Source organism: Rhinatrema bivittatum, chromosome 3 (assembly GCF_901001135.1).
Source record: "Rhinatrema bivittatum chromosome 3, aRhiBiv1.1, whole genome shotgun sequence".
NCBI classification, from domain to species: Eukaryota; Metazoa; Chordata; class Amphibia; order Gymnophiona; family Rhinatrematidae; genus Rhinatrema; species Rhinatrema bivittatum.
In genome coordinates, this window is record NC_042617.1 from 390757927 (window position 1) to 390773874 (window position 15948).

The 15948-nt window shown below is 44.5% G+C and overlaps 1 protein-coding gene across 3 annotated transcripts in view; it reads left to right on the forward strand.

Moving 5' to 3' along the window:
• Window positions 1-15948, forward strand: part of ASRGL1 (asparaginase and isoaspartyl peptidase 1) — a 90418-nt gene that overhangs the window by 69266 nt on the left and 5204 nt on the right. For all 3 annotated transcript variants that reach the window (XM_029595638.1, XM_029595636.1, XM_029595637.1), the window contains one exon: window positions 4270-4380. In XM_029595638.1, the coding sequence (XP_029451498.1) occupies window positions 4270-4380 (111 nt within the window). The remainder of the gene's footprint in view (window positions 1-4269; window positions 4381-15948) is intronic.

A 15948-nucleotide genomic window follows, 5' to 3' on the forward strand; every position in this document is an offset into this window, starting at 1 on the left:
ATCTGGAAGTTATTTGAGGATGATGTTTGATTAGGAAGATCTTGCTAGAGGAATTTTGGTACCAGTTATCTTAGAATTCCTGCATTAAGGATTGGATGAGGGTTGTCCCATAACTCCCTAAAGTTCAGGTGGTGGCTGTTGGCTGTTAGAAGCTGGTCAGTGGGCAGACCTTTATGGTCTCATCTCAATGTGGTTTTTTTTTCTTCAGGAAGTGAAGTATATTTGGCCTTCAATTAGAGAATCAGTATCTCCCAGGAATCAGAATTTGGTACTGTCATACCTGGTTGGTCAAACTTTTGAGCCTCTGAGAGACATCTCTTAAGCTGCTTATTCTCAAGGTGGTATTTTTTGGTAGCACTCTGTTTCACCAGATGAATTTTGAAGCTGCATGATATATTATGTAGATTTCCCTTTTGGGGTTCTTTAGGCGAAGCGGTGTAGATTTCTCATGGTTCCTTTCTTCCTTCATAAGATAGTTTTGCATTTTTTCATCTTACCCGATGGTATAATCTCCCTTCCTTGCAGAGAGACTCGGGTGGATAAGCATATGCTCAATTTCATCATTTAGATCAGTGCTTCTCAACCGGTGTGTCACGTCTCCCGGTGTCCCACTGCTCCATTGTACTTTCCTTCTCCCTTTTTCCAGCCCCCACGGGCCAACTGGAAGCCTCCTCCCTTCTACCTGCCAGTGGGAGTAGGAAGAAGAGAGGAAGCCTTTGATTGGCCGGTGAGGCAGGCATCAAAGCCCAGGGGTGGGGTGGGAGGAATAGAAGTGTTGAACTCCGAAGCAAGGCCGCCATGAGAGCCCATTCCTGTGGCAGTGAAGAGGAAAACCCGACCCAGATGCAGCAAGGCTGCAACGGGAGCCCATTCCCATGGCGGCGAAGAGGAAACCCGACCTCGACCAAGCAAGGCCGCCACAGCCCGTGGCGGTGAAGACGAAACCCGACCAAGCAAGGCCGCCACAGCCCGTGGCGGTGAAGAGGAAACCCGACCAAGCAAGGCCGCCACAGCCCATGGCGGCGAAGAAGAAACCCGGCCCCGAACAAGCAAGGCCACCACAGCCCAAAGATGCGAAGAGGAAACCTGACCCCGAACAAGCAAGGCCGCCACAGCCCATAGCAGCGAAGAGGAAACCTGACCCTGACCGAGGCCACCACGGGAGCCCATTCCCATGGCAGCGAAAAAAGAAGGCCCGCCAGTGTAAAGCCGCGGCGGAACTGGACCCCATCCCTGCAGTGAAGGAAGAATATGTTTTTGGTGAGAGCTGGTGTGTCTGTGTGTGAATGAGTGCCTGGGTGAGAGCTTGTGTGTGTGGGTATGAATGGATGCATGGGTGAGAGCTTGTGTGTGTGGGTATGAATGGATGCATGGATGCATGGGTGAGAGCTTGTGTGTGTGGGTATGAATGGATGCATGGGTGAGAGCTTGTGTGAATGGATGCTTGGGTGAGATCTTATGTGTGTGGGTGTGAATGGAAGCCTGGGTGAGAGCTGGTGTGTATGGGTGCAAGAGCATTTGTGTGTGATTGAGAGCTTGTATAAAAGAGACCATGAGTGTGATTGAGAGAGAGACTGGTCAGGGCGGTGACGTGTTTCTGTGTGTGAGAGAGAGACTTGTCAGGAAGATGACTAGTGTGCGTATGCGAGAGAGAGACTGGTCAGGAAAATGACTGGTGTGAGAGACACTGAGACTAGTTGTGGGGTCTAATTGGGGGTGTGTGTTTGTGCGACTGGTTGTGGGCGCTAAGGAAAAGGACTGTGAGGACAGAGCTTCAGCAGGCCTTGCTGCTTCTGCCAAGTGCTATTGGCCTGGAAGGGAAAGGAATAGGAGAGTTGCTGGAGAGGCTGGCTTTTTAAATTTATTAAAGGTGGCTTTTTAAAATTTATTAAAGGTGGCTTTTTAAATTTATTTTTCTTGATTGACTGCCATTTTAATTATTGGGTATTATGCGATGTCTGCTGTTTTGAAATATTTTATTGATATTTGGATATGTTTTAATCATTTTTATGAGTTTTTAATTGTTTTATATTATTCTGTTCAGTAGCTGTTTTGTAACATTTTTAGTATAGCTTTACAATTATTTCTGTGTGGGGCTCTATAGTAGCTTGGCTTATTCTGTTTTCCCAATAGGAAATATATTAGTGTTTAGGGCCTGGTTTAATACTTGTATTTCTTAGATAGGGTTGTTACTGTTTGAGTGTGTTCCATAATACAGGTGTAACTTTGTGCGGGTTAGTTTGTGTACATTATTGCAAATCCTGAGAGTCTGTTAGGTGCTATATTTCTCTTTCCATTTCTCCAGGTTCGCACTGCATGCAGAGTGGCTTTTTTGGTTTTCCATTCCAGTTTCTGTCTCCATATTTATAATTTGTGGTTTTTCTGTACTTGGTGAAGGGTGTGTGACTGAGGTGAGGTATTTTACTAGCATGTAGGCATTTGTATCAATCTTATTTGTTGTGTTTTCTCAATAGGATATGCATTAGTGGTAAATTATTGTCTTTTCATAAGGAAGGCTATTGTGCCTGATAGTAAAAGGAGTTTGTTTTGCTTTTACTGGGATGTCATCAGAACCAAAACATCTTTTTTGTATGGTGAGTTGTACAGAGTAATGCCCTAGATCTGCTCTGCACTCACAGTTGGGGGTTGAGGGGGTTCTTGTGGATGCAGAGTGCATGTTTACATTTAGCCCCATGATGGTCACATGTTCAGTGTGTCACGCATGGGAGAACAATCTGTCAGGTGTGTACCAGCCAAAAAAAAGGTTGAGAACCACAGATTTAGATGTTAGTGTTCTTTTGCTGTAATTAAAAGTAACTAATAGTTTCATAACCTCACAGTATCATTTGTTCAGTTTAGTGGTTCTAGAAGGGTCAGAAGAACTTCAAAGGCATCAATAGCTCTTTGAAATAAGAAAGTGATAGGGAGGCTTACATATCCAAAGCAACCTTGTGGGCAAAACTTCATCTGATGTTGTCACAGGGGATTTGTAGAGTGGTGACCTTGTCATTCTTGCATACTTATTCAAAGCATCATCATCTTAACCTTCAAGCTAGGAAAGAGGCTTCCTTTGGTTTGGAAGTATTGAGTAGGCTTGGCAGGCTCCCATCCAGTAGAGGGATAGCTTAGGTACATTCCATGTTTCTGGACTGGTCTGGCTGGATGAAGAAGAAGGAGAAATTAGTTCTTAACTGATGATTTATTTTCCTGAGTCTAGCCAACTAGTCCAGGAACCTGTTCTGCCAAGTGTTTTATTTTCCTGATTCATTTTCAGAATAGCTACTTCAAGCAGCAGCATTGTATGACTTGAGGAAGGCTGCTCACTCTGTAAAAATGTTGCTAGTAGTAATTTTGTTATGGGTTTGACAGTTGTTTGGTTTTGATTTTTACTGTGACTACTCGTAATGTAAGGCTTAGGGGGTACCTGCAGAAAGCAGCAGTTACTACCCTTAACAGTAACTGCCTTAACAGAGAGGCAGTTACTAACATGAGCTTGCTGGGCAGACTGGATAGACCTTTTGGTCTTTTTCTGCCATTATTACTGTGCGCTAGTCACACCTTATCAAGGAATGCAGGTTATATCTGTTTGTTTGTTTCTTCCTGAGAAGCTCTCTGTTTCGCTTGGGTGGGGGGGGGGGGGGGGGAGGGTGAGGGAAAATTTAGTGTATTAAAAATGTTTATATTAGCTTTTTAAATAGAATACTGTCAGGCTGAGATGAGCACAGAAGCCTATAAGGGTGATGTCAGCAAACCTGTTAGTTTCTGTCGCCATCTGTTGGTTGAGAGGCATAACCCATGTGTCAGGAATGGTCTGGCTGGACTCAAGGAAATTGGGTAAGAACTAATTTCTCCTTTATTTCAAAACTTGTATCATGTTTTCCTTCTCGTAACCTCCCTCTTCCCTGTCCCCCACCCTACTCATAACCAAGTCATATTGTACATATTGTATATAGGCTATTTGCCATTTCTATATACCCACTAATATTTTAATTCTAATTTTATTCATATGTTACAATGTTCCTTATATTTATTGTTTAATCAACTGTTCTCTTGTTACAATGTAAAATAGGGCAGCTCCGGCTCTATTCAACCTGTTTTCTGGAAACCGATGTGATATCTCGATCGAATGTCGGTATACAAAAGAAATAAATAAATAAATAAATAAATGTTTTTTTCTTTTAGTGTATTTGGGCATAATTCATTACTGAAATGGAATTTTGGCTGAAAGCTTGATTACAGAAATGTCATTTGCCTGTTCTCTTTGAGCAGGGAGTGGAGGATATGCTGATAATCTGGTTGGTGCCACGTCTACTACAGGACATGGGGAGAGCATAATGAAGGTGGTTTTAGCCAGACTGATAATGCATCATATGGAACAAGGTACAAGTAAATCTTTTAAAACAATTTAAAGACACACAGAGGTCCATATTCAGTAAGATGGCAAGAGGACAAGTTATCCAGCTAAAGTTAATAGAATAATTTGCCAAGTCTCCTGCTGAATACACTCAACTAAAGCTATCCAGGTAATGTTATCCTGGATAACTTTTAAACCTCATTAGCTATAGTTGAATATAACTGGTTAGGTTGAGAGTTATCCAGCTGTGTGTAACATTAACCAGCTGTATTTATTTAAAACATTTTTAAAACATGTATATTCTACACATTTAACAATATATTCTGAGCAGATTATAAAATCAAAAGCACATAAATATAAATGCACAATTCACAATATAAAAATTAAAAACTAAGTTAAAATATTATATTATACACACATTCCTAGCATTCTCTATAATAAATCTGTTCATCACTCATAACCCCGAGCAAAGTAAAAAGCTTTAACTTTTTCCTAAATTGTTCCAGAGCACTGGCCCAACAACCAAAAATACATGCTTCTGCACCTCCTGAAGGTGTATCATAAGAACATAAGTCTTGCCATACTGGGTCAGACCAAAGGTCCATCAAGCCCAGTAACCTGTTTCCAACAGTAACCAATCCAGATCACAAGTACCTGGCAAGATCCCAAGGGGGTAGATAGTTTCCATGCTGTTTATTCCAGAGATAAAACATGGATTTCAGCAACTGCACCTTAATACTGGTTTATAGACTTTTTCTCCAGGAACTTGTCCATACCTTTTTTAATTGCAACTCTATTAACTGTTTTCTCCACATCCTCTGGCAATGAATTCCAGACTTTAATTATGCCTTGAGAAAAGATATAAATATTTTACTGTTCATACCCCAGATCAATCCAGAGAAGTGGGTTTTGCATCCCTACCAGCAGATGGAGGTAGAGAACAAAAACTTTGAGGCATTGCTACATATCCGAGAGTACCACCTGCAGTCCCTCAGTATTTCTCTGTCTTCAGCAGATGGCAGAAGTGCAAATCTGCAGTCTACAGTCCTAGGGAGATGATGAAGGAAATTCAGGGAGAAGAAGGAAGATTCCTAGAGGACGGCTGCCCGAGGTGTTAGGTTCCTTCATGGGCCAACCCTCGGGTGGAACAGGGCGAGCAGTGGGGTTGTATATCCCTGTCCTAGCTCGGCTCTTGTCTGCAGGGGGGTATGACAACCGGGGATCCTGGTTCCCTCGCCACTCCTGGGTCCTTGCCTCCCCTAGTGATCAGCCTCTTCCAGCCAAAAGCAGGGAAGTATTTTGTTTATTTCCCCTTTGGGTTTTTTGCTGGTGTCTGTTTCTTTAAAAAAAAAAAAAGGGAAGGGAAGGAGTTGAGTTCAGGCTGAAGCAGGGCTCCGGCAGCTAATTACAGTATGCTGCTGCAGGATGCAGTCTGAGGTGAGTGGGGTGAGATTGCCGACTTTATCATGGCCGGCTGTCAGCACTGGTACAACGCAGTCAACCGCGTTGCAGGCAGGGGCTATTTTTAGACCCGATCGCACGACATGATGCCTCCCGCTTAGCGCAGGAAAGTTTGCCATGGCTGTGGGGAGAAGTGGCCCCTGCCTCAGTACGACCGCGTTTTGCCCTGAGTGCGTCTCTGGGGGAGTAGGAACCTCTGCGGGGATTACGGGGAGTTTGGTGCCTGGGTACAGTAGAGCTGGTGCAGGAGGCCCCGGGGGGGGGGGGGGGTCTGAGGACACAGCAGCCATCTTAGTTCCTTGTGCTAGAAGCATGGCTTCTGCAGGGGAGCTTCAGGATTTCCCTCCCCCATTTTTTTCTGCAATTCAGATCCCTGCCCGTGCCGAGGGGGTGTAGGGGAACCAGGGAGAAATGAACCCCGATCAGTATTCGACAGATTCTTCGGAGTTTTCCACTGATTTTGTCCTGTTCCTTCACAAAACCTACTTGGCCAAATAGGAGGCAGGATCCAAACGGACGCTCCCTAGAAAGGCTCTGGCTCCTAAGAAACCTAGGAAAGAGAAATCTAAGGGATCTGGTGGCATTCTACGGCAGCTGGGGCTCGGAAGATCTGCAGATGGCGCTGGGGACATGACCAATGACACAGATGGCTCCGAGCAACTTCAGGGAGGTCCGGTGAATCCAGATAAGGACCCTAATGCTGCTTTGGGAGACCTGGATAGGGATCCTGATGCTTCATTGGGGGACCAGTGCAGGATTCTGAGGACATCCTAGTGGCTGAGGGGGATGATCCTTGGGTGGTCAGGCTTTTCCATAAGGAGGAGCTGCATCCTCTCATTCCCCAGATTCTGGAGGAGTTAGGGATTAAAGTTGTTGAGGAAGACTCAGACAATGAGGGAGTCAACCCAGTCCTGGAAGAGCTGCGAGGTCCTCCGAAGGCATTTCCATTGCCGAAGAAGGTAAAAATGGTGGATCGGGAGTGCGAATCTCCCGAGGCAGGACTCAGGGTTGCCAGAACGAAGGCTAAGCTATATCCCTTGCCAGAACAGACCTTAGAGTCATGGAAAATTCCTAAGGTTGATGTGGCCGTGTCAGTGGTGACCAGGAAGATGACCATCCCGGTGGCAGGCACAGCCATGTTGAAGGATGTGCAGGATCAGACGCTGGAAATTTTGCTGAAGAGATTGTTTGAGCTTTCAGCCTTAAGGCTCCGTGTGGCTGTCTGCGGAAGCTTGATTCAAAGGGACTGTTTGTGTTGGGCCCAAAAGGCTCATGAGAAGAAGGCAGGGATGTCTAGTGAGGCCACTCAGGCTGCCCGTTTGGAAGCAAGAATTGCCTGAATGGCAGATGCCCTGTACAACATGGTTCGTATATCAGCCAGGAATATGGTTTTGGCTGTGGCGATGCAGAGACTTCTGTGGTTGCAAAGTTGGTCCACGGTTGTGTGGTTGAAAGCCCTGCTAAGTAATCTTCTCTTTAAGGGCAAGTTGCTGTTCAGAGAGGACCTAGAGCAACTGATGAAGCAGTTGGGAGAGTCGAAGGGAAATAAGTTGCCCGAGGACAAGAAGACCGTTAAGTCCTTTCTGCCATGGGCTTGTTTTCAAGACACAAGGGGATTTCGGTCAAGCAGAGGCTCTGTGGCTATAGCACAAAAGCAGGGCTCAAGTAGGCGCAGTCCTTTTGAACGCAAGGTCAATCTCCCCGGGATGGTGGCACCCGGGGTAGGCAGAAGTAAGGTTGGCCAATGAAGGTAAGCTGGTCCGCTCCTCCTCAGCACAGTTCAGAGAGAGGCTGTCCCTTTATTATGAGGAGTGGACCAGGGTTATGACAGACCAGTGGGTGCTGGATGTAGTAATCTCCCGCTGTGTTTTTCATGCCAAGTGAGAGGCGGTGTGGGACACCTTGCAAAAGTTGCAGTTTCTGCAAGCAATCGTTCCGGTGCCTCCTCAGGAGAGGTGGCAGGGAAGGCACTCCATTTATTTCATGGTGCCCAAGAAGGAGGGGACTTTTCGTCCCATCCTGGACCTGAAGAAGGTCAATGTATCCCTCCGGGTGCCATGTTTGAGGATGGAAACATTGCGAACTGTGATAGTGGTGGTTTGCAAAGGGGAGTTTCAGGAGTCATTGGATTTCCCAGAAGCCTATCTCTGCATTCCCATAAGGGTCAATCACCAGAGATTCCTGAAGTTCATGGTTCTGGGAGAGCATTTCCAATTTCAGGCCCTTCCCTTTGGGTTAGCGACTGCTCCATGGACGTTCATGAAGGTGCTGGTAGTGGTAGTGGCTGCTTTCAGGAGAGAGGGAATCCTGGTCCATCCGTACCTGGATGATTGGCTCATCTGGGCAAAGTCAGAAGTGGAGTGTCGTCGGTCGGTTTGATGAGTGATGCAGCTCCTGGACTCATTGAGCTGGGTGACGAAACTGGCAGAGAATCATATGGAACTGTCCCAGTCTTTGAAGTACCTGAGGGCTCAATTTGATACCCGGTTAGGGAAGGTATTTCTAACCATGGAGAGAGTAGTCAGGTTGCAGAGTCAGGTACTCAGTCTTCCATGGCTTGCAGTGCCCAGGGTCTGGGACTATTTGCAGGTGTTGGGTTCTGTGGCTTCTACACTGGAGTTAGTTCCATGGGCCTTTGCTCATATGCAGCCATTACAGAGGGCTCTGTTATCCTGGTGGAATCTGCTTTCAGAAGAATTTCATCTTCCTTTGCCGCTTCAGGGGAATGCCAGGTCCAGTCTCTCATGGTGGCTGTCTCGAAGCAATCTGAAGAGAGGAATGGACTTGGAGGTGACCACTGATGGCAGCCTCAAAGGATAGGGGCGATTTGTCAAGGCAGATTAGCCCAGGGGCTAATCTGCCCAGGGGCAGATTAACCCAGGGGCAGATTAGCCCAGGGGCAGATTGATGGACCAGGACACCAAAAGAGGTGTCCTGGTCCATCAATCAATTGGAGACCAGAGCTGTTCACAAGGTGTTGCTGGTTTTTCTCCCGCTCATGCAGGGAAAATCAGTGCGAGTGTTTTCGGACAGTGCAATGACTGTGGTGTACATCAAGCATCAGAGAGGCACGAAGAACTATCACGTAGCTCAGGAGGCATAGGATCTGTTCCTTTTGGGTGGAGAGCTATCTGGCAAGAATAGCTGCATCGCACATAGCCGGGGTGGACAATGTGCAGGCCAATTTCCTCAGCAGAAGGCACTTGCATCCCAGGGAATGGGAGCTGTCTGCAGAGGCCTTGGCCCTAATCCAGTCCAGATGGGGCTGGAATTAGACCTCATGGTGGTCTAATTCCGACCTCTTCAGTCGCTGGCAAGAGGTCAGCTCTGAGGGTATCAGCACTCTTTCAGCCATGGCTGACAGAGCTGTTACTGTATGAGTTTCCCCCATGGTCTATCATAGGGAAAGTGTTGCGCCACATTGAGCTTTATCTGGGCAGGGTGATTCTGATGGCTCCCAAGTGGCCGCATCACCCATGGTTTGCGGATTTAGTTTCTCTGGTGGTGGATGGCCCCGTGACCTTGACTCATCTGCCAGGGTTGTTGCGGCAGGGACCCACATTTTCAGACCGGGTGAATCACTTCTGACTAGCAGCCTGGCTTTTGAAAGGCAGCAGCTTCGCATGAAGGGATACTCAGAATCTATTATTGTTACTTTGCCTCAGGCAGGAAAGTCTTCCACTTCGCTGTCTCATGTCGGAGTTTGGAGAACCTTTGAGTACTGATGTTTACAGAATGACTTGCAACTTTTGAAGGTTTATGTTCCACAAGTGTTATCCTTCTTGTAGAGCAGATTGGCTAAAGGCTTGGCCTATAATTCTCTTTGGGTTCGGGTGGCAGCCTTAGGTTGTCTTCAAATTAAGGTACTGGGAAGGATGCTGACAGCCCATTTGGATGTGATGTGTTTCTTGAGAGGGACTAAGCATATGTGTCCTCCAATCCAGAAGGTACGTCCGACATGGAACCTTAATTTGGTTCTTAGAATTCTGTGTGGTCCTCCCTTTGAACCACTTAGATGGGCATCCTTGAAGGACCTGACCTTTGTGTCGGTTTTCCTGGTGGCTATATGTTCTGCTAGAAAAATTTCAGAACTGCAAGCTTTGTCATGTAGGGATCCTTTAAGGATTTCAGAGGATGGAGTGTTGTTGCGTATGGTGCCTTCCTTTCTGCCTAAAATGGTTTTGTCTTTTCATCTTAACCAGATGGTGAAACTTCTGGCCTTTCCAGAGTTGGCTCCTGATGCTCCTATGGCACAGGAGTTGCACTTGTTGGAAGTGCAGAAGATTCTTTTGCGGTACCTTAAGGTCAGAAATCCTTTTCTGAGATCCAATTATCTTTTTATCTTGTTTACTGGGAAAAGAAGGGCAATAAGGCTTCCAAGGCCACAATTACAAGATGGTTGAGAGAGATGATCAGTACAGCTGACATCTATCTGTAAGCGTCGGTCAGTTCTGGAGGGGTTGTGGGCGCATTCTACCAGGGTGCAGGCAACGTCGTGGGTGGAGTGTCAGTTTATTATTTATTTATTTATTTAACTCTTTTATATACCGTTGTTCGTATGCATATCACATCGGTTTACATTAAATCTTGGACTTTATTTTGGGAAATTGCTACATTTCTCAAAACATGTTTTCAGATGTGCATATGAAAAGGGTATAATTAACAGAGGCATGTGATGGAGAAGGGAGAGGAATAGACAAAGAGAAAATATCACAAATCTTCAGCCGTCCTAATAAACCTAAGAAAAAGTATTTAAACTACATTATTGCAACTACTGTCTTTGCTATGTCTGTATATTATTTATTTATTTATTTCGGATTTTTATATACCGACATTCTCAATACAAGTATCGAATCAGGTCGGTTTACATAGAACAATAACTGTCGCAATAAAGGCGTTACATTAAACAGCGTTTCTTAACATATATTCTTAACATATCACATATAAATATAACTATAAATACAACTTAAATATAAGTATAAATACAACTTAACTTAAATATAAATACAACTTGAATATTACATAAACAATAATAATAATGATGATAATAACTCGTCGACAGGACGAAGATCAATATCAGGAATGTTTAAAGCGTGAATAAATATCTTGAATAATTGGAGGGATAGTCTAAATTGTGATTGTGATGTGATATTACCTTTTCTGCATTGCTTTCTGGAGCATAACTTAGCATTAGTAATAAAACATTGCTTAGCCTGGAAGTTGTGCAGACTCAGAATGTGAGTGTGATGTAAAGTGCTTTGTAAAGCAGATCTTGTCAGGAAGGGAACCTGCAGGATACCAATCTTGTGTTTTGGATAGTGGATCTTGCCAAGGGAGCTGACTCTGGCCTTATGTTTTTACCACACCCACGTAGTAAACCTGTAACAAATGCTGTAGCGGCAGCACTCACAGATCCTAGTGGGAATGGAGTTCCTGAATTGGTGCATCATATTCTCTGTCTGGCCATATTCAAATCCCTCCTAAACATTCACCTTTTCAAGGCTACCTTTAAATCTTAAATCCCAACTCTGCCAATGATGGCTGCTGTGGGTTTTTGTGGGGGGAGTTTTTACCATTTTTATATAAGATTCCTGTTTGTCCTGTATTGTGTCTCATCTAGATTGTAAGCTCTATGATGCAGGGATTGTTTCTTGCCTATATCTCTTCAGCACTGTGTGTGTCGTCTGGCACTATAAAAAAGATTAGTAGGAGGAGGAGGAGAGAGTCGTAGTCAATGTGCACTGGCGATACCCAGTGGCCGGATTTAGTGCTCATGATTACAGGGTACTAGAATGAATGCTAGTGCATGGTCTTCTGGCTAAGGACCTTTGCCACAATAAATCGGGCAAAGTAAATTGGGAGAGGCTATAAAATATGGGAAAAAATCTATAGATAATTGCAAATGAAAGCTCACGGCACCAGATCTCAGTCCTGGCTCCAAACTGGGTGCCCAAATGAGCAGGAGGAAACTGCCTGGTTAAAAAAAAGAAAATGACTGCTATTAGGAAATTGAAATCGGTGGGGAGTGGTGGCCTGCAGGGACATGTGACTATCCAGGGGTGGATGGGAAAGAGGAGGTGAGGAAGAGAGAAGCACGTTTTAAAAAAGAAAAAAAGCAATATAAATGGGTAACCGACTCAGGGAGTGAAGCTAAAAATCACAAGAATTTTAGGCCAATTAAAAAGCAGCTCCAGAGCTGTAGATGTAGTGTCGCAGGGCCTCCAGCAACTGCTGGAAGCAAGTATGGGCCTAAGCACCTGCAGCATTTCAAATTCTGCTGCTCACCAGTGCCACTGATATGGTGTCTCAAGTCCCACCTCCCCCTCTCCCCAAGCAGCCATGGTGCCTGCTGCTTGACGCCGCTAGTGCAGCGTTTGAAGCGGGCCATGTCCAGCAGAAGCACGTCCCTGCAGGCTCCCTGGCCCCATGCAGCAGGCAGGAGCCTCAGCAAGCTGCTGCTGAAGGAGAGAAGGGAAGCCTGAACCCTCCACTAGTAAGGGTGAATGCTGTTGCAATTGGGGGGAGGGGGTGAAGAGGGAGAGAGAGAGGGTCATCATGCAAGGCAGGGGATAAGGGTAGAGACAGGGATGCTGCCGAGTGGGAGAATCTGCTCAATATTGTCTTCTTGTCCAGTCTTCTGCCCACCAGCATAAAATCCGATATTTACCAAGAAAAATGTCACATTTTTCCCACTAATTTTCTCCTGTTTTTGTCCTTGTCATAACAAACCCTGATAAATTCCCAGGAAAAAATTTTAAAAAGTAAAAACCGAAAATGAAGGTTTCTACTGATATCTGGACAAATCTATCATCCTAGCCTAGGGAAATTGTATGGTCCTATCACCCTTATGATGGCATATGAGATGATCTTGGCCAGCGAGTTTACTTGGATTCTGGAGAGATCTTCAAAGACTTCTCTAGGAGAAGGATAAAGATGCAGCATCCTCTTTTCTGTGCTCAGAGGGAGAAAACTGCTATGCTTTCTGAGTTAGGATGCCAGAACAATCTGGAGGCACTGTGGGGATTTGGCAAAAATTCATCACCTTCTCTTTTGTTCGTGACCCTTTCAACCAAATGCAGCCCTAATCAACAGGACTTGCACCAGTAGAGGTTGTTTGTAATCCAGTGGACAGGTTTTCCCAGTGCCTCGGCCCATATATCCATGGGATTTGTGACTAAACTGCACCTGGGCATTGGCATCCATGATCTGTCTATAATTATGCTTCAGTGGGAGGGGGGAGAGGAGAATATATTTTTTCTGAACTAACAGGAATACTGACTGTAAATCAATTGTTCTCCATCGACATACAGGGCTGAATTAACCATGACCTATCTCATTAGCTTAGTAAAGTTTTATTACTGAGTATGCTTGGAGTTCTGCTTGTGCACTGCTTTGTGAGCCCCTCAATCCTTTTTTTGTCTGAGTTTCCACAGGAATGTGTACCCTCTCTCTCTCTTTGTTTTTTCTTATCTCTTCATTTTTCTTCAAACCTACTCGTTTCTCAAGTTGCTTTGCTCTGTGTTTATTGATGCAAGATGTCCATCACAGACTGCCACTGTATCTGATACAGGAGCCTGGGATCCAATCATGACTTAGCAAACTGCTGTGATTGTAACTGGATGTTACCAAGATCCCAGCAGAACAGAGCTTGGAAGATGGAGAAACTTCGCAGGTCTGTGTGAAATTGGAGCCATTTTTCCTTTTGGAGTGGGGTCTCCTTGGGCTCCCTCCATGCTGCGTCAAACAGGAATTACAGTACCCGCCCAATGAGGTAAGAAAACAGATCAACAGAGCCGGACAAACACCCAGGAACACTCTGCTACAGGATTCATCTCAAGAAAGAAAATAAAAGAACACTTCTGATTGTTACCTATAGCTCCCAGTTGAAACCACTGAAACATATCATCAAGGATCTACAGCCCATCTCGGACAATACCACCCTCTCAGAAGCCATGAATGGCAAGTCTATTCTGGCCTACCACCAGCTCCCCCCACCTTAAACAGATATTCACCAGCAACCACAAATTGTATACCAGTGACACCAACTCAGGAACCGGACCCTGCCAGAAACCCAGATGCCAACTCTCTCCACACATTAATCCAGGCAACACCATCTCAAAACCCAAAAACATCAACTACAACATAAGGGGCTCATTCACCTGCTCTTCTTCCAGTGTAATATGTCATCACAGCTGTGTCCCTCTGCTGTCTACATAGGATAACCAGGTCAATCCCTAAGGAAAAGAATAAATAGACATAAATCTGACACTAGAAATGGCAACAATGTATTGGTAAGAACATCGTCATCATCATCATTTAGGTCGTGAGTTAGTCTTTCTCCACCTCTCTACTCTGAGGAAGGGTCTACAGCGATCCCCTCAAACTCCTTTCCTGATATGCCGGAGTATTCATCTCCACCTCTCTTACTCTAAATTACTGGACAAATTGAGTAAGGCAATCGGAGTCTATGTCCATAAAGAAAAGAATCCCCACATCAAAGTTTTTGAACTGCTTTGGATTGTGGAAGTGCCTTCTGAACTGGCAGTGATCCCAGCTAATGAAATCCTGTGGGATAAATAAATGAGAATGTGGGAGAGCTGGTGCCTCCCTCTCCCTGATAGCCAGGAAATTGGACCTTTATATACAGAGTCCAACAGTCTCCTGGATTTGTAGTAGTTCATCTACTGCCCCAGTCAGTGGTAATGGACTCTGCTTGAAAACAAGGTAAAAAGACCAGAATTTTTTTTATAACCCCCATTGGTAAGGTCCCTAGATTGTTGGACAGTTTCAGGAAAAAAAAGTCTTCCAACGTTCAGTGCTCAGTGCCTGCATTGCAGCTTATCAACTTTACATGGTGCAGTACTTGCATGACTGCATCAATAAGCTGAAGCCTCTGGTAGAGTCTCTGGACAGAGAGCAGGAAGGTTATCAGCATGCGGTTCTAGAAGCTGAAGAGTGTGAGCACCACCTCATCCAGCTGGTTGTATGAATCATTCAGCATCATAACAAGATGCTCTATGCAAGCCAGTGGGGCATGCTGGATGGCCTGGTTGAGAGCCAGTACAAGGACATTCATGGCAAGTTAGCTAAAGCTAAGCTCTATTATTGACTGAGGGGCTTGTGAGGCAACATACATTTGGGAACTCCTGCATGGGCTCGGTAGTAAAATTTTAATGAGTTAGAGAGATGGGTCCATTTCCTGCCTAAATAATCCTGTTATCTACAGAGAACATTATTTACAGTAAACACATTTGCTTTTTTCATTCTCCTGTACAAAGACTGCCTCAAATGCTGTTCTCTGTGCTGATCATTAATTTTGTAAAAACAAAATGCAAAAATTGAATACATAACATTTTAAATTAAAATAAAATATTGAACACCATTCCAGTGTGTGCACACAGAAAGAATCATGCAAAGTCTTTCCCTTATCCCCATCCTTTTGTTGTATCACCTTCTAGGCTTGGCTAATTCTGTTTGGGTCTTTAACCTGTCCAATTTTTAGTTTAAAGTACATTTCCTAATAGTTTCATAGGTTACTGATAAACTAAAAGTTAATGTTGGCCTCCAGGGTCCAACTGTAGACATGGGAAATGTACGGAATGTAATATAAGCCATCTGAGAAAAATCAGATTTTAAATTAGACATCATATTACTATCACTTGCTTCTCAAAACTGTTTTGTAAACAGGTAGGAAAGATTTAAGAACAAAACTGACATTAGTAACAAACCATAACTTGTAACCGAAAAAAAGAGTACATAAACCACAGACCCTTTGCTTTATGTAAAAGTAGAAACTACAAATTTCAGGAATCTGCTTTGTTTTGGGGAAAATTTTATTTCTGTTTTGGGGGGGGCCTATAAAACAAAACCAGATTTTTCTAATTATGCTTGGCTTTATATGTACCGCAGTTTGTGTGCCTCTTCTCTTGGTAAAACTGTTACCTTGACAGCATAAAAAAGAAGCAATTGCCTGAAAAAAAGGAGTAGCTCTATTTAAAGACGTGCATTATGCCACAGAGCTAAAGTGCTAAAAATAACACAAAGACAAGGAAATTGTATGAAAAGCTATTCAGCTAGCAGCAGCCAGAGTGACACCAGCTGAAGAACGGCATCATTTTGTTAAAGTACAAGTA